Source organism: Gymnodraco acuticeps, unplaced genomic scaffold, assembly GCF_902827175.1.
Source record: "Gymnodraco acuticeps unplaced genomic scaffold, fGymAcu1.1, whole genome shotgun sequence".
NCBI classification, from domain to species: domain Eukaryota; kingdom Metazoa; phylum Chordata; class Actinopteri; order Perciformes; family Bathydraconidae; genus Gymnodraco; species Gymnodraco acuticeps.
The window spans coordinates 1,994,525-2,021,254 of NW_022992149.1; the positions used below are offsets into that span (position 1 = coordinate 1,994,525).

Genomic DNA, 26,730 nt, shown 5'->3' on the forward strand with positions numbered 1-26,730 from the left:
TGTTTCCCTGCATAGAGAGAAGATGACAAATCTACAAATTGGAAAAAAAATGTAGGGAAAGAAGATTGTAAAGTGTGTACCTCTAGCACATGTACAGAAACCCATCCAACACTTTCATCCAAAATCTCCCATTCAGACTGAAAACTGATGAATGTGGTTTTTTACAGGTGTATTTAAAGCTCATGACTGTGTGTTCATGATGACCACAAAGTGGTGGGACTTAGTCTAGATCATTATGTTTGGCAGAGCGCCCAAGTGTATCCCTACATCAGTGAGTAGGCCAACCAGCCTGGAGAAAAGTGGGATTTGTGCTTAAAAAGATTGTTACTATACCAAATGCAGTATAATTCAACAATTTATGTTTCTTTTTTGGTATTGTCCATATGTGACGTACTCTATAGTGTCATATGTGGATGTTTTTGGACCTTCCAGAGCCTACTGACACATATTTATATTTGCAAATAATGTGTATTGGTCTTCCAAACAAAGAGACTTGAAACCTGGTCCAAGTAAACAAAACTCAAAACACTAGACACAAACATTGTTCTTTACCAGAGCATCACAAATGACTTCAGGGTATTTCAATAATGAATACTTATTCAAAACAGGACTTTATAAAACAACATACATTTCATTAAATGATTACATTGGCATGCTAAAAACATGAACGTGTTACCCTTCAATGTAATCCATGTGGAGTCAGAAAAGCCTCTTTCAGACCAAGTGAATGAAAGTGACTTTCAAAACTTTTTTATGTGATGGTATTTACTCGTGTGACAGCAGCCATTGTACTTGACATTTACAGTGAATTGTTTTTCAGATAACTTTGTGGTGGACCAAAGCTCCTGTGTGAGAGCGTGCCCCAGTAACAAGATGGAGGTGGAGGATAACCGCATTAAGATATGCATTCCTTGTACCGACATCTGCCCGAAAGGTAAACCACACATAGATGTTTAAGAATGTTATCTGTAATTAAGTTCCTATTTGTTTAGCCGTATATAAAGTTGTTAAATGAAATAACTTGGCGTTTGCAAGATTATTTCCACATCAATGCTGAGACACAATGAACAATGGGGAAATACAGGGTGCATAGGAGATGTAGTTATAATTCAAATGTCACACAACTGCATCATCCAGGGACATGACATCATTGTGCATTGAAACATGCAAGGAGCAACTTTTGGTGAACCTTGGTCATGTGATTAATTTGAATAATTGTTTTTAAAAACCTGTTTCCAGATTGATCGTGACTTTAAGGCGTTGACAGCCCTCGTCTTTATTTTGCTGCACATTACATGCATGCACTTTGTCTATCCCCCTGTGTGTCGCAGCATGTGATGGCATTGGTACAGCCAGTCTACAGACGGCTCAAACAGTCGACTCCAGCAACATCGACCAGTTTGTGAACTGCACCAAAATCAACGGCAACCTGGTGTTCCTCATCACTGGGATCAAAGGGTGAGACTTAAAAACATTTAGCTCATAAGAATGATGAAAGAGTGGGTGCAAAAGTGGAACTGTGATCATTGAGAGTAAGAAGAGTGCTGTTAAATGTATATACTCATAAATGAATGAATGTAAAGAAATGTGGCTAGTGTAGAGGGTGACCCTAAAGCAAACGTGTTTATATAAAAATGAGGATAGATATACATTATTTATGCATGCAAAAAATCATTTCATTTTAGCAAAGCAAGAAAATGAATAATTCATAATGCACATAGTCTGTGAAACATCCTGTTCTGACATGATCCTTTTCTCTAAATTGTCTATCTCTGGGTGAGCACACCTACTTTGTCATTGCTGTGATCAAGAGGCACATTGCTTATCTATACAGTGTGAAATATAGATGCTATTATCTTTCATTGTGTTGTTTGCTGTGTTCTAATCTCCCATTATCATTTGTCAGGGATGTGTATCACAACATTGAAGCTTTGGACCCAGAAAAACTAAATGTATTCCGCACCGTACGGGAGATCACCGGTGAGTAATATCATTGCACAGCATGCCTCTGCACATGCATATGAATGAAATAGCAAACAAAATAATGGACCCTTCCAATAATCCCTTCTCTTGCACTTTTTTGTCAGATGAAGTGTGCATATACAGTAGGTGGTGCTTGACTGTGTATCTGTGTGTGTTAGTTTGCTCAAGTCTGCCTCACCCCCCAACCCCCTGAGACTGTCCACACCAAGGAGAGACATCGCAGCATAAGATGAATATCAGATGAGTCTTTCAATCTCCTCTGTCTCTCTGCTGCTTCTCCCTCGGGGAGTCCCTAGCCTTGAGTCCCACAGTCCCAGCTCTCCCTTCACGCACCATGAAGAAAAGATCCAGGACATGTGGTGTGCATCGTTAATCCTCCAGCTCCCCTGTCATTTCTATAGCTGGACATTTGACAATGGCATCTGAAAGAAACATTAGAGGTTTCTCAATACTCTAATTTCCCCTCCTCGACTCCTATCCTCGACTCCTATCCTCGAGACTTAGTCCCGCCCACAGGAGATGCGAGCGGAGGACTGAGGAGGGGAGCCGAGGAGAGAGGAGGGGAAGCAGCAGGCGGTTAGAGAAATGAGAACTCCTCTCCTCTGAGCGGTCATTTTAAAGAGACGTCCATTAATGATGACAGGAGGCACAGCGGCCCTCTGTCTGATGGACAGATGTGTTCATGACAATTTATATATTTACTTTTAATTATTTGACAGTGCAGTATAATGAGACAATAACAGGCTACAGATGCGGACATATATTTATATAAATATATACAATTTCAGAAACAAACAAGTATGAGAGCTCTCTCATAATAACGTAACACAATCAGAGACTGGATATATCTCCCCCCTCTCTCTCTGGTCGCTGAAATGAGGAATTGAAATTACGGGCCAAAAGTTACAAGTATTAAAAGTAAGCATAGGACACCAAACCAACTGAGACCCGTCTGTCCGCCGCATCTACACACTGTACAACACACACACTACACACTGTACCACACACCTACAGCTCCTAAAGCATAATCAGGCTACAGCCGTTGTGTATTTTATTATGTGAAGCAATAAATGGTCTTAGAAAAATATTGACTCTTTGTTTGTAGTTATCTACTAAACTAAAGCATACAAATACAGAGAGTAATGTAGGCCTGTTATACTGAGTGAGATATTTTATACACACAGCTCTGCTTTCTGCACGGACCTCACAGCTGTTCTCACTAGGGATCGACCGATATGGCTTTTTCAAGGCCGATACCGATTATTAGTAATCAAGGAGACCGATAACCGATATTTGGAACCAATGTATACAGGTCTGAGTCTTCGTACTCCTCGAAGAAAACGTTTCATCAGGGGGTGACTGAACAACGTCCCAACCCCCGAAACCCACGTGACAAGATGATATGGCAGCAGCATATACCTTGATTGTGTTGAAGGCCAAATTCCTGTCCAACAACAGCTGGAGGAATGATAGCACGTGAGGCAGGGGGCACGTAATGGGGTCCAGGCTTCTTTCTACACACCAACGCTGGAACGCTGTCCACTTGGCTGTGTAGGACGCTCTGGTAGACGCGGCCCTGGCTCCCTGAATGGTACGTACAACATCTTGAGAGAGGCCCAACCCCTCTAAGTGTTCCCGTTCAGGGGCCATGCTCATAAGTGCTGGCCTATCACTGGATGACTGCTGATCGCTCCCTCCACCTGCGAGAGAGCGTCCCCACGCCATGGAATTGTCCATGGCCTGCCTGACAGCGTACGCTGTAGGCATGGAAACCAGGAAGCGCCCGTGCGCTCCGGTGCAATTAGGATCACTGACAGTCGCTCCTCCTGCACTCGGTCCAGGGACCGAGGGATCAGCGGAACTGGTGGGAAAGCGTACAACGGTTCCCTGGGCCATGGACGATGTGCGAACGCGTCCACCCCCAGGGGGGGGTGGTCCTGCGCTTTCAGGGAGGAGAACCAGAGGGCGCATTGCGCGTTCCCGCGTGCGGCGAACATCCACCTCTGCTCTCCCGAACCGGCTCCAAACCTGGGAGATCAGCTCGGGATGGAGGCTCCAGTCCCCCTGGCGAGGACCTCCTCTGGACATGAGGTCTGCCCCTCTGTTCAATTCGCCGGGAACATACATTGCTCTGATGGAGAGCAAGTGTGCGCGCGCCCAGATCAACAGCCGCCTGGCTGTGTTCAGAAGCTGCGCTGAGCGTACTCCGCCCTGGCGATTGATGTAGGCTGCCGCGGCTCTGTTGTCTGTGTGAATCAACACATGCTGATTCTGCAGCAACGGGGCAAAATTCTGAATTACTGTCCGTACGGAGATAAATTCCAGCACATTTATGTGGAGGGACATGTGAGCCGGCCACTGTCCCCCCACTGCCTGCGACATACACGTTCCTCCCCACCCTGAGAGAGATGCGTCTGTGAACACTGAGATGTGTGATGTAACTCTGCCCAGGGCCACACCCGCTGACAGGACATGGGGACTTTTCCTATAGGTTAAGTCTGAACCCACGGACAGAGGGATGGCCACCATGCGCCTCTTCTGTCGCACGGGGTCGATGCGTAGGCGAATAAACCACCTCTGGAGTCTCCTCATGTGAAGGAGACCCAGGGGAATCACCACGTGACCGGCTGCCATCATGCCAAGCAGCTGCATCACGGAGAGGGCTGTCACCACGCTGCGGGGTGTGACGCGTCGAAGGAGAGCTGTCAGTGCCTCCACTCTCTGCTGTGAGAGTCGCGCTCTCATGCGGGCTGAGTTTAATTCCACACCCAGGTAAATAATACTCTGGGAGGGAAGAGGGCAGCTCTTTTTCCAGTTTTTTATGAAACCCAGCTTTGACAGATGCGATATGAGTTGTACCGTCTGTAAAGCCACTTCCTCCGGGAGTAATACCCCTGATTTTCTTCCCCTTGAGGAACCCTGGAAATAGCCTCTTTCAACAGGAGTTCCTGCAGCTCTGACTGGAGCGCAAGACACTGTTCCTGGGATGACAGGAGTGTTTCCTGTATCCCGTTGAACTGTGGGGGCGGAGAGTTGAACTGCCGGGTGTACCCTCTGCTGATCAGCCTGCTCATCCATCTGTCCATCAGACACACGCGCTGCCACTCTGAGAGCGGGCGCACATGCTCGAGATGTGTTGTGGTCGTCATGGCGACGAGCCATGACGGAGCCCTCGCCGCCACTGCCCGTGAAGCAACCCAAGGTGGGACTAGAGCGAAAGGGCTGTGAGGAAGCCTCCACATGCTGCGTTTCACTCCGACTCTCATCATGAGGCGCGTACACGCTCAGGGGATGAGTGGAGGTGTGTGCAGTGACGTCCACATGAGGCGTTATAACGGCGCTCATGGGTTCATTGTGACCGTGTGTAGGTGGCGTATCTCGGACAGAGGAATGCCACGAGCTCTGCGGTTTAATAACCGATAGGTTAAAACCAGCAGGCTTCTGCAGCGAGCCCTGCTGCCTAATCAACAGATTGGTGGCAGCTGGCTTAGTTACCGAACTCTGCAGTTTATTAACCGATAGATTAAAAACTGCAGGCTTTTGTAACGAGCCCTGTTGGCTATTGACCGATAGGTTATAGGCAGCCGGCTTACACAGAGTGGGGGATATGTGAGACACATTTGATACTGATGACTCAGACAAAAGGTTGGAAAATGAGCTTTTTTTATTTTCCTCACAATCCCCCGCAACACGTCAAAAACGGCTCTGTTTCCTCTGAGGCTCTCGTGGAGCAGACGAAGAGCGGGAATGCCTCACTCCCCGTTGACCTACCGTTGGCGGGGGCGCGGAGACGCGGGGCGGAGCCCCTTCCGCCGCCGACGGGCGAGTCTGACGCAGCGGCTGCGGTTGCTGTGGCGTCTCTCCGCCTGCCGCTGTGGCCGGGTTGGACGCTGCGGGCGTTGGTGCCGCTGTGACCGCCCAGCAGCCGCCTGCTGCAGCCAGAGGTGGCGCTGAATCTGCATCATCCACGCAGCGATCCTTGCCTGGGAGACAGCAACGGACGCGCACAGCGTGAGCGCCGTGCTGGCCGCCTTGCTGATCTCCTCCGCCTCATCCGCAGCCAAGGTGGTGGACCGCTCCACCAGCGTCACCACCGAGTTGGAGAGCAGCGCGATGTTGTTCGCCACCGCCGCCTGAAAAGCACACTGATGCGCCCGGTCAGCCTGGCGGGCGACATACTGGTCCCTGGGGAGGCCAACGTAGGGCGCCGTCCGGCGATCATGTTTGCCTGTCTAACCCCAAAGAACGCCGTCAGGCTCGGCTCCAGAGAAGGGGTGATTGGGAAACCATCATCCGTGAACCCCTCCACCTTGGTGAAGGGAACAAATGTGGACACATGTGGAGCATGCGACCTGCTGGCTGAGAGCCGCGTACGCGTGCTCTGGCCCCAGGAAGGATTCGCACATTGTGTGCTGGTCGTAGCTCATGATGTATCCTGAGCCACATGAGGGAGAATCTCGAACACAGTTGTTGCTCATGGTTGACTCTGTAAATGAAGTGTCTCTGCGCTTCAGTAACGTGGTTTGCTGAAGAAAAGAGGGGGCAAATTGTCGGCAGTGGCGTTTTCTCCTGGAAGCCAAGGGAAGCCAGGCTTCCCCTGTTTTTTCGGAGTGTAGTTATAATTTTAATAAATAAATAAAAACACTTCGTTTAGTTTCGGAAATTCTTTGTTGTGTGTTGCTGCCGGCCCGTCTCTCCCCATTCTCATTGAGTATTTTACAAAGAATGAAACAGCGCCCCTCTAGATGTTATGGTGAAACAGTAGATTGCACTCACTGTTGCGAGAGGAGGCCAGCCGAAATTGGCTTCCCCTGGTGAAAAAAATTGAGAGATTGACCAATCAAATGAGGCTCATGTGATGCCCCTGCCAACCTGTGATTAGTCAGGGCCATGCCAAGGGAAGCAAGAGGCGGCCGGCTTCCCTTGCCTCACAATCCAATCAAATCGCATCAATTTAGTGGTGCAGTGACGCATCCTGAAACCCGGAAGTAAGCTGCGCTCGGGTTCCCTCGACATGGGATTTCTCCATAGGATTTTGGAAAATAGCTCGAAATAAGGTCAGTGGAAAATGAACCTGTTAGATAAATGCACGTTGTGTTCAGTCGGATAATATCCACATGTCTACCCTACTTTTATAATTTTCGAATCATAAATCGAATCGATAGAAGATATAGATAGCGTCACTGCACCACTCTCACCGCCGTTAGAAAGTAGCAAGCAACTGAAGCAAGTGCAATTATGGAGGGTGAAGATTTAGAGTATTTACTCAAAAATAATTGTACTAAACTTCCGCTACAGCAGCAACAACAAATACAATCTGATGACAGGCCGATGCCCAAACTGGAGCTGTGTACAGAGAGGAAAAAAGGAGCGAATCGGACGTAAAACGTTAAAGGTCTCCTGATTTAGTTTGTGAATGCTTATTAGAGTTTGGGCTGGAGAGTGCGTGCGGACATGTCGGTTAGATAACAGGCGTGTGTAAGTCCTGCATCGTATGATACAAATGTGTGTAAAATGATACCGGGTGCTGTAATCACTCATCTGGTTACGTTATTATATTGACCACCCCCCCCCCCCCCCCCCCCCCCCCAGCCAGAGAAACGGCCGCATCAGAGCCAAAGTTTTATCGGCAATTTCAAGGCTGATACCTATAATCGGTCAAATGCGGAATATCGGCCCCGATAATCGGCCAGGCCATGTTTTACTAAAATAATATCCAGGGGATGCATGCAGAGCTGTCATTGGCTGAGATAAGTCCGGCCGTGCGTCGAGCCTCCACCGTTCCCGGAAATGCATCCGCGGAGGAGCCGTGGAGGACCCATCAGTTCGGAGCTGTAGTTTGAAAAGCACCGGGTTTACCTGTTCACACCGCAGCGGAGCAGCCTCATAGCTCCGGAATCCGGTTAGTTTCAAGCACCAAAACATTTCCGGCTAGAGCAAAAGCACCACATACGTCACGCTTACGTCGAGGCGGGGGCAGGGGCGGGATCAACTCCTGAACAACAACAAAAAGCCGGCGTTTTATCCAGTTTGTACACAACGATGGAGAAACTTAACAAGCAGCAGTGGTCCACTGAAGAGACCAGCTACCTACTGGGAATCTGGTCTTCCGAAGAGGTACAGAGGAAACTGGAGCACAATCGGCCATTGTTGTTGTTGTCGATGTGAGCTGTGAGGGGTTTCCGCGCGGTTTGGCTTTATGAAGCAGGCACGCAAACGGTTATGTCATGACGCAAACGATGACGCAATGACGCAGCACCAGTCGGACTCTGGGCGGTGTGAAAAGAGCCGGAGCTAAACCGAAGAACCGGTTCTGAACCTGAAAAGCTCTAGCACGGAGCTTGAACCGGAGTTGCGTTGGTGTGAATGAGGTAACTGTCTCCTCGGTTAGAGCTCCTCCAGAGAGCCTTCTCGATGCTCGATGCTCGGTGGGGATTTAGAAAAATTAGATGTCCTTCAACATGGTGCGCTGAAATCCATTTCCGGGTCACTACCGGAGGACCGAGGAGTCGAGGAGGGGAAATTAGAGTATTGAGAAACCTCTCTTTTGTCTGCGCTGTGACACTCTCTCATGATATAAGAAAAAATATATCTGTTGAAATATTGTTGGAGACATTATTGAGCTTTTTGAAGAGGGGGTTACCAAAACAGGAGCTGTATGACACAGTATCCCCTTTTTACCCCGAAATAACACATTTACTTTCATTTCAAACATGTATCAAACATGGCTGATGTGCTCTTCCTTTATTGGAAACAGCAACTGACCAAAGAAGTCAATTAATGCTAATTTCTAGGGATGCACGATAATTATCGGCCCGATAATTATCGGTCCGATATTAGGAATTATGACGTCATCCCGATAAACCCGATACCAGTATTAATAGCCCCGATAATATACAATATATTTTTTGGGTAAAAAAAAAGAAAAAAATACTGCGGTGTGGGTGGATTGGGATGAGGGGCGCTTGTTTTTCACTCGGCTCCTCCCGTTTTGCCAGTACTGTGGTATTAGTGGTTTAGGAAGAGGGGAGTTTTTCACCAATCCAACAAATCCAGCGCTCCCTAACTCGTGAAGCCAGGACAGTAAACAAACATGTCGTCGGTGGTATGGGCGTTGGAGCTATGTGCAACTCAAGGCATATGCTCAAACCGGAGCTGCCTGGACGCTGCAATCATGTTGCGCACTATCCGTGCTGAGTGTGCTGACTTTTCGTACAATGTCCCACTGTCTGGCTTCCTGCATAAAGTCAAGTGCTCGGCGCAGTTGTGGCGAAATGTCGCTCCTCTGTTTTCATTTAAACAGCTCCGTATATCCGTTAGCACAGCTAGCTAGCACCAGATGCTAACAACAACAATGCACGTAAGGTCTCTCTCTCGCTCGCTCGGGCCACACATACACACACCCTCCCGGTCCTCCCAACAGCCAGTCGGTGCCTGCCGGTGAGCGTGGAAGTGTGGTCTGCCACAAGCGGGCGACAGGAACGGGGTTGTCAGCATCAGCTTGTAGATGATATTTTAAACTCGATGCGCTCTGAAACTACGGGGCGGCCGAGGAAAAAAAATACACATGCGTTAATCGCATTAAAATAATTAGTGGCGTACATTTTATTATCGGTTATTGGTATCGGTCTTGAGAAGCAGGAAGTTATCGGTATCGGTATCGGTTTCAAAAAACCAATATCATGCATCCCTACTAATTTCTCTTTAAAGGTCAGCCCAGAATCACATCCACTTGTATTGAATTTCTTTGTCTTTCCAGCAAGCTCTGATCCAATGGTCAACAACTTAAAAGAGGAAAAACAGAAGGAAAGAGAATAGATGGGAACGGAAAGAAAGGTTTAATCAAATGGAACAATCAAAGAACAGGATTAAGAAACAAACTAACAAATCAATATAATCTTGTTAGAGGTAGGAAACCATTGATTGCTACTTGATTAAGCCTGCTCTAAGATATTTCCTTTCAAAATGGCTGAGTGTGCAAAAGGTGGAAGGCAGAAGAGATTAAAAGGCTTTAAAACGTAATATATGATAAATAAGCAATTCAAATTCAATACAACATTCAAAAGGTTTTATGTTATATAGTACACAACTAAGGCTTTCTTCCGGAGCCGCTGGTGTAGAGATCCTCCATGGATGGCAGCTCCGTCCTGGTAATGTGCTGTGCAGTTTTCACCACCCTCTGTAGAGTCTAACACAGGGGTGGGGAACCTTTTTCCTCTCAAGGGCCATTTCAATTTTTTCAACATCCTCCGAGGGCCGTACAAATGATTGACCTCTGCTTAAAAATACTAAAATCACAGCCCATTCAATTTGCCTTTCTTTCATGCTGTGCAAAGAAAAAGCAACCTCTGAATCCAGATATCTTACCATGACTCGCGTATGCAGCCATGTGCACGGTTGTGACAGAAAGATATACAAATGTATTTAGTTTCCTATCCATGTGGACATGATTTAAGTGTGGGGGGGGGGACCTAACCTCCTCTAGGGGGCTCCGGGGGCATTCTCCCCTGGGAAGATTTGTTTTTTTAAATATTGAAGTTAAAAGCATCAATCTGGTGCACTTTGAGAGCAAAGTGCAACATTAAGAGATCTATGGATACATTTCTCAACATCCATATGAAACAGAACTGTAAGCAGATTTATTTTTCTTTATGGATATTTTACAAATCACTCCTCTTTCAAACTGCATTCTTGTTTATTAATAATAACTTTGTTTACGGTCATATAGTATTTTATACCTGTTTACTTTATTCTCTTATTTTTTTAGAACTATAATGATCATATAAAGATGTGCCTTTACCTCACTGGTTGGAGAAAAAGCTTCTTATATTCGTTAGCATAGCTAGCTAACCAGATGCTAATAACAACAAATTATTGACTGTATGATCAGTATGACAGATGAACAGATCGTCATACGATTAGTCTTTCAACTAAAGACACAGCCACGCAGAAACTGCGGCATGTGTACGGCTCCTTATGGGTACTGCAATTTCTGAAGTGCCGGAGCGGCGTTCTGGTGCTCTCTGTCAGAACTGCACCCCTGTCAGACGAGACATATATCAATTGATGACATGTTAGGCTCGTGTTGTGTTCAAGGACCCTGACCTTGGCCAGGAAAAACAGGCACTCACTTGTTTAATTTGTTTGCGGTCTAGATTTCTTATTTTTTTTTCTTTTTTGCGTGTGTTTATAAATTACCTCGCGGACCGTATACGGCCCGGGACCCGGAGGTTCCCCATCCCTGGTCTAACGCCACCTACACACGGTTATATCACGTTGAAGCTTGCCGATGGGCGACCAACAACCAATCACATTAATCTCCCGCCCCGGACACACAAAGCATGTGATTGATTGGCTTGCGCTTGCACTGGCATATGATTTGATTGGCTGGCGCTTCCGTCGACGCTTGAAAAGTTGAACTTTTCTCAACTTTCAGCATGAGCAACGCAGGCAAAGCGAAGCAACGGAACCACAATGCAGTTCGGCAAAGCTTGACGTCACCCCATTCAAAGTGAATGGGAAGCGTCTCCGTTGAAGAAACCGTGTGTAGGATGCGTAACGGTTGAGGGCATTGCAACTGCCGTACCAGGCCGTGATGCAGCCAGTCAGGATACTCTCTATGGTGCACCTGTAGAAGTTGCAGAGTATCCTGGAGTCCATGTTGAACCTCAGCAGCCTGCGGAGGAAAAAGAAGAACCGCTGTAGAGCTGTAATTTACTCATTAACTGCAGAATTACCTGTTGTCTTAGAAAATCACCTATTTGTTTCAGATTTTGAGCTCAAAATGTGTGCCCGGATGCAAAAATCTGAGTGCATTTTGATGGGATTTTTTGAAAATACTGTACAATAATGGAATAATACGATTTCCTATCTAGAATGTTTTCCCGTTTTGTTTGGTGATGGCAGTCTGAGAGCAGGTGATGGTGACAAACCATTGGCCAAGCAGCATGTAGTCCGAGATGTGTGTTAGCCACACTTGTCATCCCTCTGAGCTGTCAGGAGAACGTGACTTCTGACAGAAGCAGCCAACCTGCCTCTGTGACCCCAAGGTCGCAACTGGCACTGCTGTAGCTTTCAAATTAGCCCTGTAGGAAGACAGCTCTCTCTCCCTCCAATCCTTTTATTTTCTCCTCCTTTCTTTCTTTAAGCGACTCATGCTTCTCCTATGTCTTCAAAGACATATCACAAGTTCAAGCTTCGCCCAAAGAGTGGGCGATCAACTCACGCAATTTAGCATAAGTGGGTTTCTAGGTGTTTTGGCTCGGAATGTAATCACCACAATTTAAGCCCTCTTAACCTTTGCTTGTGATCTAATGGCCTTCTTCTCTAAGTGGCTCCAAGCTGTAATTTGTCGTGTGCATTGGCGTGCCACTTATGTGACGCTCTGCAGCTATAGGTGATATTTTTACTTTGCTTTTTATGCACAAAAGCACTAATTGAAAGAGGTTAGAAGAAGGGGAAGTCGCTAAAAGATTAGCGTTGGCATTTACCCCCCATCACACCTATTACAAAGATAATTCCCATTAGCTGACTAAGTATTGCCCATGTATTACAGATAATATTTGACTCACTGGAATACTTTAGCATATACTGTAGGTGTTTCTTTTGTGGAATAGTTTCAAATCTATGATTTTATTATTTGTACACATCACATAGACTGCTATGTTGTGCTTTTTAGACCTCAACAAATGAAAAGACCAAACAAACAATACAATGGTTTGTTTGTTCTATACTTTCTGACTTCCCAACCTAGTCTGCTTCACAAGCCAAAGTATGTCCTACTGAAGATCTACTATAAATCATTTAATATGGTACAACAATATAGTTTGATTTGGTAAAAAGAGAGCTGGAAGTTTCCCTAAACAGCTGGGCAGCTTTCAACAAAGGTTTCTGAAAAGCAAGTAAATATTGCACATGGTGACTACATTATTTACAGATTACGATGTATAAGTTATTGCGAGTTTTAGTTGCATCTGGACTGTGTTTTTGTGATTGACTAAAAATGAACTGCAGTGTATTCGAAAGACCATTTCTCCCAAGGCGATGCCATAGCTTACTGATTTGGAGAACTGTTAGACATATAAATAAGTTGCATCAGGCTACACTGACATTTCCTGTCAGTATAATCAAGTCATTGTTGGTTTTGGTCTTTTAAAATAATTTCCTTCCAGTTTGATAAGAACAACATAAAACATTTTCAGACGTTATCTTTAACTGCAAACGATATTTCATGGAAACGAGGAATGCTTCATTATCATCAGCACCATCCATCTGTGCCCGACTCCAAAGCTCCACAGTACTGCCAATATACATTTACATGCACAAAAACCTAGATAACACACTACAGCAAAGGGAAAACCCTACAAATAATAATAGGCCCCCTTTAAACAATTAAATATACACTTGTTCTAGAAGTTAGCGGAATGTACAATGTGTCCACAGAGAATCAGTGTGTACCTTTAGCAACCAAAGCACATGCTTGCCCAGTATTAAATGAACACAGACAAATGTGCAGCAGGCAATAGCTTGTTTATTTTTATTAGGATGCACTGGCATACCCCGAAAGAGCACTACGATGGGGCGGTGAGGTGCCTCTGCGCTGCAGGTGTTATCATTAAAACAATTAGTGGCAACAAATACAACTGTAATGATTCTGTAGAGGCCCTTGGCGTCCTAAAATGCACACCATGAGGTCAGGGTTCTGGATGCAATGCAACAAAATACCATAACCTTAGCTTTCACAAACAACCAGTTTCCTGCATGCATTCTGTATAAATATCACATCATGTTTTACAACGGAATTAATTCCCATTACTATACCATTATAATAGAAGCCATTATTATACCCAGGTTGTATCTTCTCTGGGAAAAGAGATTAAAGATTTAAAGTAATAAAGAGTGTTATATAAGGCTGTACTGAGAAGTGCTGTTTTCTATTTAGTGAAAAATGTAAGTAATATTTTCTGGTATGTTTTATTTTTTTAACCTGATTCGACACATTGAGCGCTTACATAAGAAGAATAGATGTTGTATAAAGATGTGTATCGCATTCAGCTCATGTCCATTTGTATGAGCCCCGGTGTACAATTCCCCACAAATTACCTGACTTTTTTTCCTTCTAATTTCTTCATCAAACACAATAAGCATTCGCTCAGACCCTGCCGCTTCTCAGCTGGGATAGACATAACAAACAAAACGGCATCCACAAACTGATAAAGGTTCTGTTAAAGGTTATTGCTCTCCTGTCAACAAGCCATGAGCTGCCTTCTCTCCGCAACACTGCTTAACTCTCTCCACCTTCCCTCCCTTTCTGGATCAACAGAAGTTATGCATCCCGTGGGAGGGAACCACACAGTTTATTATTATGGAGTCAAAAACTGTTCATTGATTGAAGAACACATTACACCCTCAAGGTTGTTTCTCATCATCCACCACCACCTCCTTTGTCAGCAAGGCAATAGAGCAGCGGCTTTTGGCCTTTGTGTTTTCTTTGGATGATAAAGTAATGTGTCTTTGTTATTGCTACCAGGACCCCTATTATCAGGCTTCTTCCTACTCATCTCTTACCTTTGCTCCTTTACCTGCATTGTATTCCTCATCTCAAAGCCTCATCCAACTTCTTGTTTATCCGCTGGTGTTAGCCTGTGGGTTATAACCCCCTTTCTCTACTTAATATTTCATATATCTAAATCCATTATTGAATATCCTAAATGAGCCACAGCCATCCTATCAGCTATTCATTTAGTCTTCTAAATGATTCAACAGTAGAAAGGCGGATAAAGGAAATGCAAAAATATTGATATGTCAAACCTTACACTTGTCATAGCTGGCACCAAACACCTTTGTTGAGATTTTGTGCCTACAACTTTTTTTGGCTTTGTTGCCTTCAGATGAGACTCAGGTGGAGTAGTAACGGTGGTCCTCGGAGGTTTCTAATTCAAGCTTCCAATTCTCCCTCCTCATTTTATTCTTGTCACTGTGTGAAATAGAGGATATGATAGACAGTTGATATTAGTGTGTAGGTACTGGTGACTCATTACATTGTAACCTGTGTGTCTGTGTCCACATTTAGGCTATCTCAACATCCAGTCTTGGCCTGACAACATGACAGACCTGAGTGTCTTCTCCAACCTGGCAACTATTGGGGGAAGAGCGCTATACAGGTACAAAACTGAGAACTAATGATTTGTTGGATAAGAAATGTTTTGGACCATGAGTGTAATATATATCATAGCTGTGTCATCGCCGCCTTAAACAGAGCTTGGTTGTCAGGAAAAAAAGCCATGCTAACAATATCTGTATGGGTTTAGATTTATTAAAAAGTTAATAATGTTGAATATCACAATTTTTCTCTTAAACAAGAGTTCCTTCACAAAGTAAAACCAGACTTAATTCCGCGTTGATTGGGTTTATCAAACATTTGAAAGCATCCCACTTAATCAGAGACTAAGTAGTTGTGGCTTCCCTGTCAACAAACTGTTGCTTACATTTAGCGAAACGCACAAACAATTATTTTCTGTATCCTTGAGGTCTAGTAAATGTGTCAATGGCATTTCATTTCTCAGAAAACATTTGACATGCTGAAGCCCTTTTCTTCTGCTTTGCCATTGTTGACACATTGTTGTGCCTCTTGCAGCATTATTGTGTTGATCAACGGAATTGTGTTAAACCAATGGCTGAACTGATTTTTCCAACCAATCATGCATAAACTAGTGTGTCCTCATTTATATATACACAGTGGTCTTCGTGCATGTGCATGAGACAAAGTAATGGTACCCACTGATATAAACACTACTCCTTAATGCTTCTAAAAGTCAATAACTTCCTAGGACACCTTTTACAATGTTTGTTGTTATTGTTAGCACAACTAGCCAGTTTATAATTAATTCAACACATAACTTCAACATGCTACCATAATGTATTGCAGAGGGAGTGTCATGATGTGACATTTCCATAGTAGCACTCTGTAACAAGACAGAGGATTGAAGATAGTAGTATCCTACATCATGCTAAATTATTGTATTAAGATTTGTGTGGCTTGGTTTATATATTTGACTACAAATTGAATTAGACGTGACCTGGTTTGTTGTGCTTCCATAACTAATGAGTTAGTTGGTCACTAAGAAATATGGTTTACATCAAATCAAAACAGTTGGTTGGTTGAGACACAACTGATAGAACATACTTATGTATAATTAATCGTAACTGATAGTTCCAAAGGTGTCCACAGATTTGCTATGACATTTGGAACAAAAACAGTGTGTGTGTGTGTGTGTGTGTGTGTGTGTGTGTGTGTGTGTGTGTGTGTGTGTGTGTGTGTGTGTGTGTGTGTGTGTGTGTGTGTGTGTGTGTGTGTGTGGTGTGTGTGTGTGTGTGTGTGTGTGTGTGTGTGTGTGTGTGTGTGTGTGTGTGTGTGTGTGTGTGTGTGTGTGTGTGTGTGTGTGTGTGTGTGTGTGTGTGTGTGTGTGTGTGTGTGTGTGTGTGTGTGTGTGTGTGTGTGTGTGTGTGTGTGTGTGTGTGTGTGTACGCAAGGCATTGACACTGTCATTTTTATTTTGTGAAAGTGGGGGTATGGGGAAAGGTGGAGGCATGGAAGAATATAAACGAAAGTACTAGTGGCTTTAGTGTAAAATGAGGAAAACATGTGTAAAATATGTTGTTGTTGTTGTTGCAGCAAGATTTAGCAAAACACTGGAATACAAGAAATAAAATGTACATAGGAAACATATTTAATAATCTATACACAGTATAGTGAAATGTTGTAAAGTAACAATTGTTCACAAAAAAGACCATGTGATAATCGCCTTTTTTTTCGAAGGTGTTTACTGTATCTGTATTGCTTATTTAAAATAATTAATTGAAATGTGGCTACTCGTTTCCCCACTTTAGTACTAAAGTATTTTTTTCTCAGATTGCTTTCTTTAATATACTGCAAATGTGTTTTCCACTTAACAGTCACATGCCTTTGAATATTATGTTTGGATTTTATTCTACAATCCAGTCTCCATTAATTTGTGTCTCAGTGGCTCAAGTGCAACACATAGGCTGATAATTGACAAGATTAGCAGATGAGTACACTGAGGAAATAAAAGTTATGTGTTAAATATGTCCGTTAAAGTATACCAAATGATGTTGGTCAGGCTTTATATGTAATGCACATGTTTTATTTAAGCTTGATTGATTTCAAGCATGTATAGGCCAATCCAGATTGCAAATGGCTGCATAGGCTATAGGAAGAGAGAGCAATAGCATTCTCGTTGTACATGTTTTTTTAATGTGCACGCACTTTCTATTTATATATTATTCACAATTCAAATAAGTGTATCCTACGATATTGTTTTTAATTATATATTGAGCAACATAAATAAACAAGCTCCATGCCCATGCTTGGTGTGTTTCACTAATCATGTCCCATAATAATTCTAAGAAATTAATATGCACCTATTCTGCATTAGTGTTTCAAATATAGGGTGTTCAGTGAATCATTTGTTTGGGTGTAAGATCCATGTGTTAGGTTGCTTTACTTATGGTCATTATTTTCATTTGTATTAATTACATTAGATCATCTCTGCCTGACATCAACAACAGGGTTTTAGATATTTTAAATAATATTATTCCAGTGAGCTTTACATTTTCCTTAAAGAGGTATTATACACACAAAAAAAATGAAGCCATTTATTTACAAAAAAATACAACCTTCATAAATAGGTCACAGAATAATTTTTTTTGTTATCTAATTAGGGATAAAAACCTGTGAAATTAATCCTGTGCTCAAAAATTAATAAAATAAATCCTCCACTCCCTGTTAAACCTTATCCCATCTCTTCCTGCTCCTCTCATCTTCCTCCTCTTCCTGTCTCAACATCTCCTCCCCTCTTCCCCTCCCTCCTCCCCTCCACCCATTCTTCCCTCTCAGTGGGATCTCCCTGCTGGTGTTGAAGCAGCAGGGCATCACGTCTCTGCAGCTGCAGTCCCTGAGAGAGATCAGCGCTGGGAATGTCCACATCGCAGAGAACAGCCAGCTTTGCTACTCCAGCACCGTCAACTGGACCAGACTGTTCCGTGCTGAAAACCAGAAGGTTCTGATCCGCAACAACCAAAGCCCACAGAAGTGCTGTAAGTTCATACCGAAACCATCCCAAACATCAAAGAAGTGAATCTGTAGCAAGTGGAGATTAATCAATTTGCTTTGATTTCCTAAAACACATATGATTTAACTGCAATGGTGATTCCGCACTGTCTGACGTACAAAGTAGTAGTAGCATTTCTTTAACATTGTTGTTCTATTGTAACACATAGCCCACTCTTTCTAATTATTAACTCATCTCTTCAAATCCCTAAAAGACATGCAAAGCATCTGTGGTTATTAAAAACACCAACAAGACATATCTCATAGTTTACTTTAATCTGGAGGGAAGTTTATATTTAATAATGCAAATGACTCCTGTATCAGACATGTTAGCCCGAGGCAGTAACTGTTGAATATATGTAGAGATGACAAACACAGGAATCATCACAGTACATTTAGGAAAACACACCTGTTGTTGTGCTCTCAGGATAAAAAAGCCACATTTCCAATAATGGAGCCACTGTGACTTGTCTGACACATAATCTTGTTTACCCAGTTCGTTTTTTACCCAATCCTGCCTGAAATCTTCACTGATCTCAAATATTATTTCACCATCCCATTTTTGTCCCTCTGAGTCTTACGGCCCGTCTACACTACAGGCGTCAACAAATGCTTTCAACGCTTCGCCCATTCATTTGAATGGGGTGACGTAGGATATTTTCAAACTTCACCGAACTGCATTGTGGGTAGCTTGGCAAGGCGTTGCAAGCGTCGCGAGCGTCAAAAGTTGAACAATGTTCAACTTTTGAGGCTCGATGCTTTCTCGAAGCTGGCGTCAGCCAATCAAATCCCGTTTTTGCAATTCCCGCCAGTACAAGCGCTAGCCAATCAAACCGCGTGTATGCTGATCCCGCAGGTCTTGACTATTTTTCATATGTCATAAAATGGAGGACAAATTAATCATTGCTGTGGCAAATGTCCCAGTCCTGTATATGACTGTACTCTGTTCACCTACCGGGACCTAAACCGGAGGAACCAGGCATGGCGGGAGGTGGCAGAGACAGTTGGTGAAACTGGTAGATTTTCTGGGGAGTTTATATCCAGTTTACTTCGTTTTAGCATTGAATGGACAGCTAGTAATGTAGCATAATAATATATAATATATATTAATATAATAATAAAAAAACATTATAAGCATAATATATAACTAAGATTAAAAAAAATAATCTAATTAATTAGAGGCTTTGTAATTAATTAATCGAAATTAATCGCATTTTTAATCACATACAAATATTTGACCTAAGAACAGTGAGAAGCAATTTTTTTCACATGGATTTTAGTATACCATTAGGCGCATTCACACCGCAGTACTTTTCCCACAAAGGTTCATGAGAATTTAGTTCATGAGAACTCTTTGAACCTGGGGGTGGATTAGGCAAATGAAGCCGCTGACATCACTTATTCTTCTTCTGCTTTGGGTTTACTGGCAGGCCGCAAACCACTTCACGGCGTATACTGCCGCCCAAAATCCCCGGCCGGAAGTCCCCGGAGTTGGGGACTGGCTTCAGTAGAAGCTGCTGGGAGTCCCAGCAGCTTCTACTGAAGCCTTCCGAGTAAATCACCAGAACGCCGACACCTCCTCATCTCCACCGCTCCCATGTTTTATTTTGTGTTGCCATAAGTTAGTCTCTCTGCGTTTCTGCGCTGGGCTAATGCTAATAATGCTAATGCGAGGATAATAAAATGGCGTCTTCACAAAACTTTTTAGGGAGTTTTACGGGGCGTGGTTTGCAATCCGCCCAGCCAATCAGAAATATAGCTCTTTTCTCACAAGAGAGCCGTACGAAAGTCCCTGCTCTCTAGCAGCTCTCTAGCAGGGACTTTCGTGGGGGTAAAAAAGGTTCTCATGAACTAATTTTAGTACCGGCTCTTTTTGGTGTGAACGCGATAAAAGAGGCTAACGTCCACGCTAGCTGCTATATGTTTTGCATTGAGGTGATACTTGAGGCTTGATGTGCTGCGGTAATATGCGAATTCCTTTTTGCATAATTTGCACACAACCGTGCTCTTATCGACGCTTCCATCCGTCCGTTTTTTAAAACAACATTTCCCACTGTTGTTCACTGTGGTTTGTTGTTGTCTGAAGTCATGAACGTTAGTTGGTGCTCCAGTATAATCGGTACGCCTGAAACTCATCCAGTGAGAAATGTTCCGCGGTGCAAAAATAAGTGCGATTAAAATGTGTTAATTTTTGTGTAATTAATTAATCTTAATTAACGCGTTAAAGTCCCGGCCCTATATATAACATATAATACATGCACAGCTATCAAGCATAGACAGTATATTTAGCCAGCTAGTAATGTAGCATAACATATCATATATTAATAAAAAAATATTATATATAATATTATAAGCATAATATATAACATATAATACATGCAGAGGGTGTCGTTTTTCTCATACTGATATTCTGAACAATCTGTGCTGTTGTATTTGATGTAGTGTCTCTACTGTAGGCTATTTTTATTATATGTACAGCTCTTTGGCTCATCATAGACCGTGAGACGTCCAGCAATGTCCCCCGGCAGACCCTGCCTCCATCCACCCTGGTGGCAGAGGAAGAGAGCCAGGTAGACAGTGAGTCAGCCAGCCAGTCCACCAGCCAGTCCGCCAGTCAGCCAGCAGCAGTCAGCCAGGAGGAGAATGCTGAGGTCCGGGGCAAAACACGGGGGAGGGGGAGGGAGATGTCCCCGTTTGAACGAAGTCTGCTGTCTGCTGTCAGCAATTACCCAGCAATTGCCCAGCCAACCCCACCAGTGGTGGAGGAGGACGAGGACTTGCAATTTTTCAAGAGCCTCTTGCCCACCATGAGGCAGATGACAAGGGCACAGAGGGCAAGAGTCCGCCTCGGGGTACACCAGCTAATTTTTGACGTGGAAAAGCAGGACAATTTATAATTTAATAATTTTTTCACACATACTGATCCACATTACATTTTTTTACACTCATCACTCATCACACACACTTCACTCAAATTCACCAAATAAAACATTATTTCAAGTATGTTATGGCTATACTGTGTCTTCACTTGTTCATGTGGTTTGTCAGTTGCAACATACCAGAAGCTTCATGTATGTCGGTATATATAATGTGCTTTCTTCTGTAATTGGTCATGTGAAAACCTATTGAAATTATGAGTGGTTTATCAGTAAAAACAGGGCTGAAAGAAAAAGGTTGTTTGTCATATCATAATATCAATTCAAGAAACATGTTTATTAGGAATGTTTGATTTTAAAATGGCTCATTTGGAATATTTGCTCTTTAAAGAAAATGGGTAGCTCTTAAAAGAGCTTTTGGTTTGGAGGAGCCATGGTGACCCTACACCACTTTATGCTGCCATGACACTACACCCTCCTCATTCAAATAGGAGCAGAAGGTCTCCCGCAGTTGGATGGATCGGCGTGTGGCGTTGTTTGAGCCCATCATAGGTGCATCGCGCAGGGTTGGAGCTTCATCACTCGACTCTGCGACGACAGGTGTGCGTGATGACCTTCCTATTGTCTTCCTGCGGAGGAAGTTGTGCAACACACAGGTGGCCTTCACACACAACTCTGTTACCTCCGGGCTGGTGGTGATGACACGCCGGAACATTCTCCACTGAGATGAGAGGATGCCAAACGTACATTCAACCACCAACCTGGCCCGGCTGAGGCGGTAGTTGAACAGCCTCCTTTCACGCGTGAGCTGACGTCCAGGGAACGGACGCAGCAGGTTGTCCAGCAGCGGAAAAGCCTCATCTCCAACAAACACATGGGGAAGAAGGCCGAGCCGCTCTGCTCCTGGGATGACGGTGTCAGGTGGTAGCTGCAGACTGCCATCTCTGAGGCTCTCTCCAAAAGCGGAATTCTGCAGGCTCCCACCGTCGCTGCTCCTTCCAAAACCTCCGACATCCACTACCCTGAAGAGGTACTCAGCATCCACGACAGCCAGCAGTACCAAGGAGTGGCTGGACTTGTAGTTGAAGTAGAGGGACCCAGAATTTGCCGGAGCCTGGATCACCACGTGCTTCCCATCAATGGCACCAACGCAATTTGGAAAGTTCCAGCGCTCCTGGAACCCAGCAGCGATGGCTCTCCAGTCCTCCGTCTGTGGTACCGGCATGGTCTCCTCGACCAGCGCGGTCCAGATGGCACCCGCAACCTCCTTGACGATGACAGCCACTGTTGCATGCCCGACCCGATAGCTGAATGCTATGGTCCTGTACGAGTCACCGGTTGCCAGGTACCTGAGAAAAAAGTAATATACAAGATTTTTTTTTTAAAAGTTATATGCCACGCAGACACACACACATCACAGACACACCACAGGCACACACATCACAGACACACACATACACCACAGGCAGACACACACATCACAGACACACACACACACACACCACAGACACACACACCACAGACACACCAACATACCACAGACACACACATCAGACACACACATCACATACACACCAACATACCACAGACACACACATCACACAGACACACACCACAGACACACACATACACCACAGGCAGACACACACACCACAGGCAGACACACACACCACAGACACACACAGACCACAAACACACAGGGGAGCAATACTGTGTTTACCTAGCTATCTTAATTAATGTCATTCATCTGAACTACATCACAGACTTCATTCATCCATTGCATGCATTCTCTCTCTTTATATACAGAGTCATATTAAAGAAGTAGAAATACACAAAACGTACCGTAGGCAGATGGCGAGTCGCTCGGCGGGTCCGATTGACAAACGCATACGGGTGTCTGCCTTTGCAATCAGTGGACCGACTTTTCCGAGCAACTCGTCGAACGCGTCTTTGCTCATCCTGAAGTACTGCTGAAACAGTACACCATCCAGGCGGAGCTCTTGGACAAGAACGTGGTATTCCCCCCGTTGCAGACGTTTTCTGAGTATTGTATGTACCCAACAGCGACGCACTATACGTGGCCTCCTGCGAGACATTGCATAAACCAACGCTACCGTTGCTACAAAACCGGCATCCATTTTGGCAATAGTGTAGAAGAACCGGGCTTTTTTTTTGCTTTGTATGCTGGGGGCGGGCGGGGAGATTCCTGATTGGTTGTTGGTCGCCTTGTGCGCGAGAAAGCGCCAAGCCTCACGGCCCGTCTACACTACAGGCGTCAAAAAATGCTTTCAACGCTTCGCCCATTCATTTGAATGGGGTGACGTAGGATATTTTCAAACTTCGCCGAACTGCATTGTGGGTAGCATGGCAAGGCGTTGCAAGCATCGCCAGCGTCTATCGGCGTCAAAAGTTGAATAATGTTCAACTTTTGAGGCTCGATGCTTGCTCGAAGCTGGCGTCAGCCAATCAAATCCCGTTTTTGCAATTCCCGCCAGTAGAAGCGCTAGCCAATCAAACCGCGTGCAAACTGGGAGAGCCAGACCGCAGTTCATTTCCTCATATTCCAAACGAGAAATTACGGTAGCAAATCACCCGGTTCTTTCCGACCAGAACTATTTACCTGGATACAAACCGGAGGAACCAGGCATGGAGGGAGGTGGCAGAGACAGTGGGTGAAACTGGTAGGTTTTCGCCTGTTTGGGGATTTGATATCCAGTTTACTTCGTTTTAACATTGCTATTGCTTTGTATGTCGGGGGCGGGAGATTCATGTGATTGGTTGTTGGTCGCGTTGCTCGCAAAAAATCGCCAAGCTTCAGACACGCCCAGCTTCAAGCTTTTTCGATGCCTGTAGTGTAGACGGGCCACTCTAAAACCCTAAAAAGGTTGATAAAATGTGAAATCCCTGCTCTAATCTGTGATGTATTCTTTGTGTTCTAGTCTTGCTTTTAACCTCAGTTGTGAAGCCGCAGGCACCATTGAGAACATTTTTGTGTTTTTTGTTTGACTGTTTTATTGCTTTCTGTTTGAGATGTATGCTTTAGCAGCGGAGTCAGACACTAATGGTTTGACTTGAGATTGTTAACCTGACTCAAATTCAACTTTAGACAACTCTCTGACCATTAGATCGATGCTCCAAGTTTTGAAGGAAAGTAAAAGCTCCCATTTCTGCTAAGGCTCTTAGATATAATGTTTTCTGGTTGAGGAAATCATTATTCTTTTTATAACTTCACTCTGCTCCTTCAGAATGCAGCATAGGCACTGAACATATAATAGCAGAAACAAACTTGTTATTTCTATTACTTTATGTCTGTCGGAAGAGTGGACATTATTATCTAACTCATTTCTAAAGACAACTCAATAACAAATATTACGCAATAGGAATAATTCCCAACAGAACCATTCAAAAAAATAATTAGCTAAATACGTGTAGTTCTGAATTAATTACATTATTCATGTGTGTATAGGGTTCATTAATGAGCCAGTATTTGCATTATTGAGTTGGCCCCTTTTCGCGGTTCCCGTGGGCAGTTCCTCAGTGTTGGGCACACACTCTTTCTCTTCAGTGACTTTGAAGACTTGGGCGAGACTCAAGAGTCACACACTGCTCTCCTTGACATGGCTGTGTGTGTGTGTGTGTGTGTGTGTGTGTGTGTGTGTGTGTGTGTGTGTGTGTGTGTGTGTGTGTGTGTGTGTGTGTGTGTGTGTGTGTGTGTGTGTGTGTGTGTGTGTGTGTGTGTGTGTGTGTGTGGTGTGTGTGTGTGTGTGTGTGTGTGTTGTGTGTGTGTGTGTGTGTGTGTGTGTGTGTGTGTGTGTGTGTGTGTGTGTGGTGTGTGTGTGTGTGTGTGTGTGTGTGTGTGTGTGTGTGTGTGTGTGTGTGTGTAGTGTGTGTGTGTGTGTGTGTGTGTGTGTGTGTGTGTGTGTGTGTGTGTGTGTGTGTGTGTGTGTGTGTGTGTGTGTGTGTGTGTGTGTGTGTGTGTGTGTGTGTGTGATGTGTGTGGTGTGTGTGTGTGTGTGTGTGGTGTGTGTGTGTGTGTGTGTGTGTGTGTGTGTGTGTGTGTGTGTGTGTAAACTTGACTGAGCTTAGCAGGGGACTGGAAAAGGGCAGGTCTCACACCCTTATGGAGCAGAGACAGAGGAGAAGACTGCCTGTGGCCATTTATTCAGTGTATGTCGATGTGATGTAGAATTATTTAGGTAAACCTGAAAACAGGGATAACAGTTGTATACAGTTGTACTTTCTATATGCTAATTCTATGTGCTATTGCGTTAAGAATAGTTTCATGTATTTCATGTATAATCATTAAGATGTCAGTCCTGTTTGATTTTGCACAACACCCTACAGCTGGTAAGAGAAACATTTAATATTTCTGCCTTTTTTGCACAAAGTTGAAATGTAAATTAAGTTATTTATACAAAAAACAAGTTACAATATGTCAGGAAAAGAATCCACCTGCTTCAGATTGTCTGATGGACACATCATCCAGATTTAAATAAAATGGTTGTGCGTCAGCAACTTCTGAAAACTCTTCTGATCAGGCAAACATTTTTCCTTAAGGTGGCTTAATTCAACTTTGTACTTTTGATAAACTGCATAATGACACCCAACAGTTGCATAGCCTCTTGACAGGCACATCCAAATAATGTTAGGCTTCCATATGCACTACGTTACTTAATTTAATACAGCATGTTTCCAGCAATGTCATCATAGAGTCCAAGTTCAATACTGAAAATAAATAAATATTGCAATACTTCCATCAATGGGCCATAAACTCAATCACCCTTGTGAAAACTTATCTGGCAATAGATAGTGACATCAGGATTACAAAACTGTTCACTTGGTGTGATAGCCTCATGCATCCAGCGAGAGGTCAAATGCAAATAATCCAATGCATTGATGCTGTGAGGTTGAAGAGGTTTCAACACTCTTCCAAAAGTTTCATCAGCTTGAGTTGATAGTTTAGTTTAATTGATATTTGTTGTCAAATAAGTTAAATCTTTGCTCACCCAACAAGACCAAACACGTCTGGCTGTAGACTTATAAACTAGAGTTGAGTAATTCTGCTGACAGCTTTGGATCTGAAAATGATGTTCTGTTTTGACAGGGCGCTCTCCTTAAGTCTGCCTGCTTTAAATGAAAATCACCCTGTTTTTGAAATGATCTTCACTGATCATTTAGCATCATTTGACAGGTCGGGGAAAGTGAACTAAAAGGTTTTTGATGGTAGATTGCGAGTCATTCATAAAAAAAAAATCCAGCTCCGTTAAAATAGACAAAACAGGTTTTGGTCCCTCCTCCCTTGGCCTCCCTGCCACTTAATTCAGGAGTTTACTTGATTGACAGAAAAAGCGACCTATCGCTTTCCAGTCTGTTAACCCAGAATGCAAAGCGATACATAATCAGTCAAGTGCTGGGAAAACTCAAATTAAGTTAAAGAGACAAACAAGAGACAAACAACAAAATGAGTTGTGCAAGAAGCTAAAGACATACCACTTCCACCCAGAATGGGAGGAAGAATATTGTTTTGTGATGTCACATTCAAAGGTTATTTGCCTTATTTGTAAAGCAAGCGTCGCTCTGCCAAAGAAAGGTAACGTGGAGAGGCATTATCGGAGTGTTCACAAGGCATAGCAGCGACTTCCCTCCGAGTTGAGAAAGAGAAAGGTCATGTATTATTGCTACACAAACATTATCTCACAGTCTTAGTGTCGCCAACTCGTTTCTAACATGCAAAAAGACAAA

At 43.9% G+C, this 26,730-nt stretch overlaps 2 protein-coding genes across 2 annotated transcripts in view; one reads left to right on the forward strand and one right to left on the reverse strand.

Moving 5' to 3' along the window:
- Positions 1 to 26,730, forward strand: part of erbb4b (erb-b2 receptor tyrosine kinase 4b) — a 353,394-nt gene that overhangs the window by 225,272 nt on the left and 101,392 nt on the right. Inside the window, 5 exon segments of the mRNA XM_034203950.1 lie at positions 821 to 934; positions 1,332 to 1,458; positions 1,907 to 1,980; positions 15,056 to 15,146; positions 17,900 to 18,099. Coding sequence (XP_034059841.1) covers positions 821 to 934; positions 1,332 to 1,458; positions 1,907 to 1,980; positions 15,056 to 15,146; positions 17,900 to 18,099 — 606 coding nt within the window.
- On the reverse strand, positions 21,392 to 23,167 carry LOC117538339 (protein ANTAGONIST OF LIKE HETEROCHROMATIN PROTEIN 1-like). Its single transcript, XM_034203949.1, has 2 exons — positions 22,831 to 23,167; positions 21,392 to 22,337 (listed from the first exon to the last, which is right to left on the reverse strand). Exons 1-2 carry the CDS (start codon positions 23,124 to 23,126, stop codon positions 21,431 to 21,433), a joined length of 1,203 nt encoding a protein of 400 aa, XP_034059840.1. The 5' UTR covers positions 23,127 to 23,167; the 3' UTR covers positions 21,392 to 21,430.

What these genes read in the sequence shown, in the direction of transcription:
- LOC117538339 (XM_034203949.1), bottom strand. Translation starts at nt 23,126, where the DNA reads ATGGATGCCGGTTTTGTAGCAACGGTAGCGTTGGTTTATGCAATGTCT. An exon ending in CGACTCGCCATCTGCCTACG is followed by an intron (nt 22,338 to 22,830) that starts GTACGTTTTGTG and finishes CTTTTTTCTCAG; the next exon opens with GTACCTGGCAACCGGTGACT.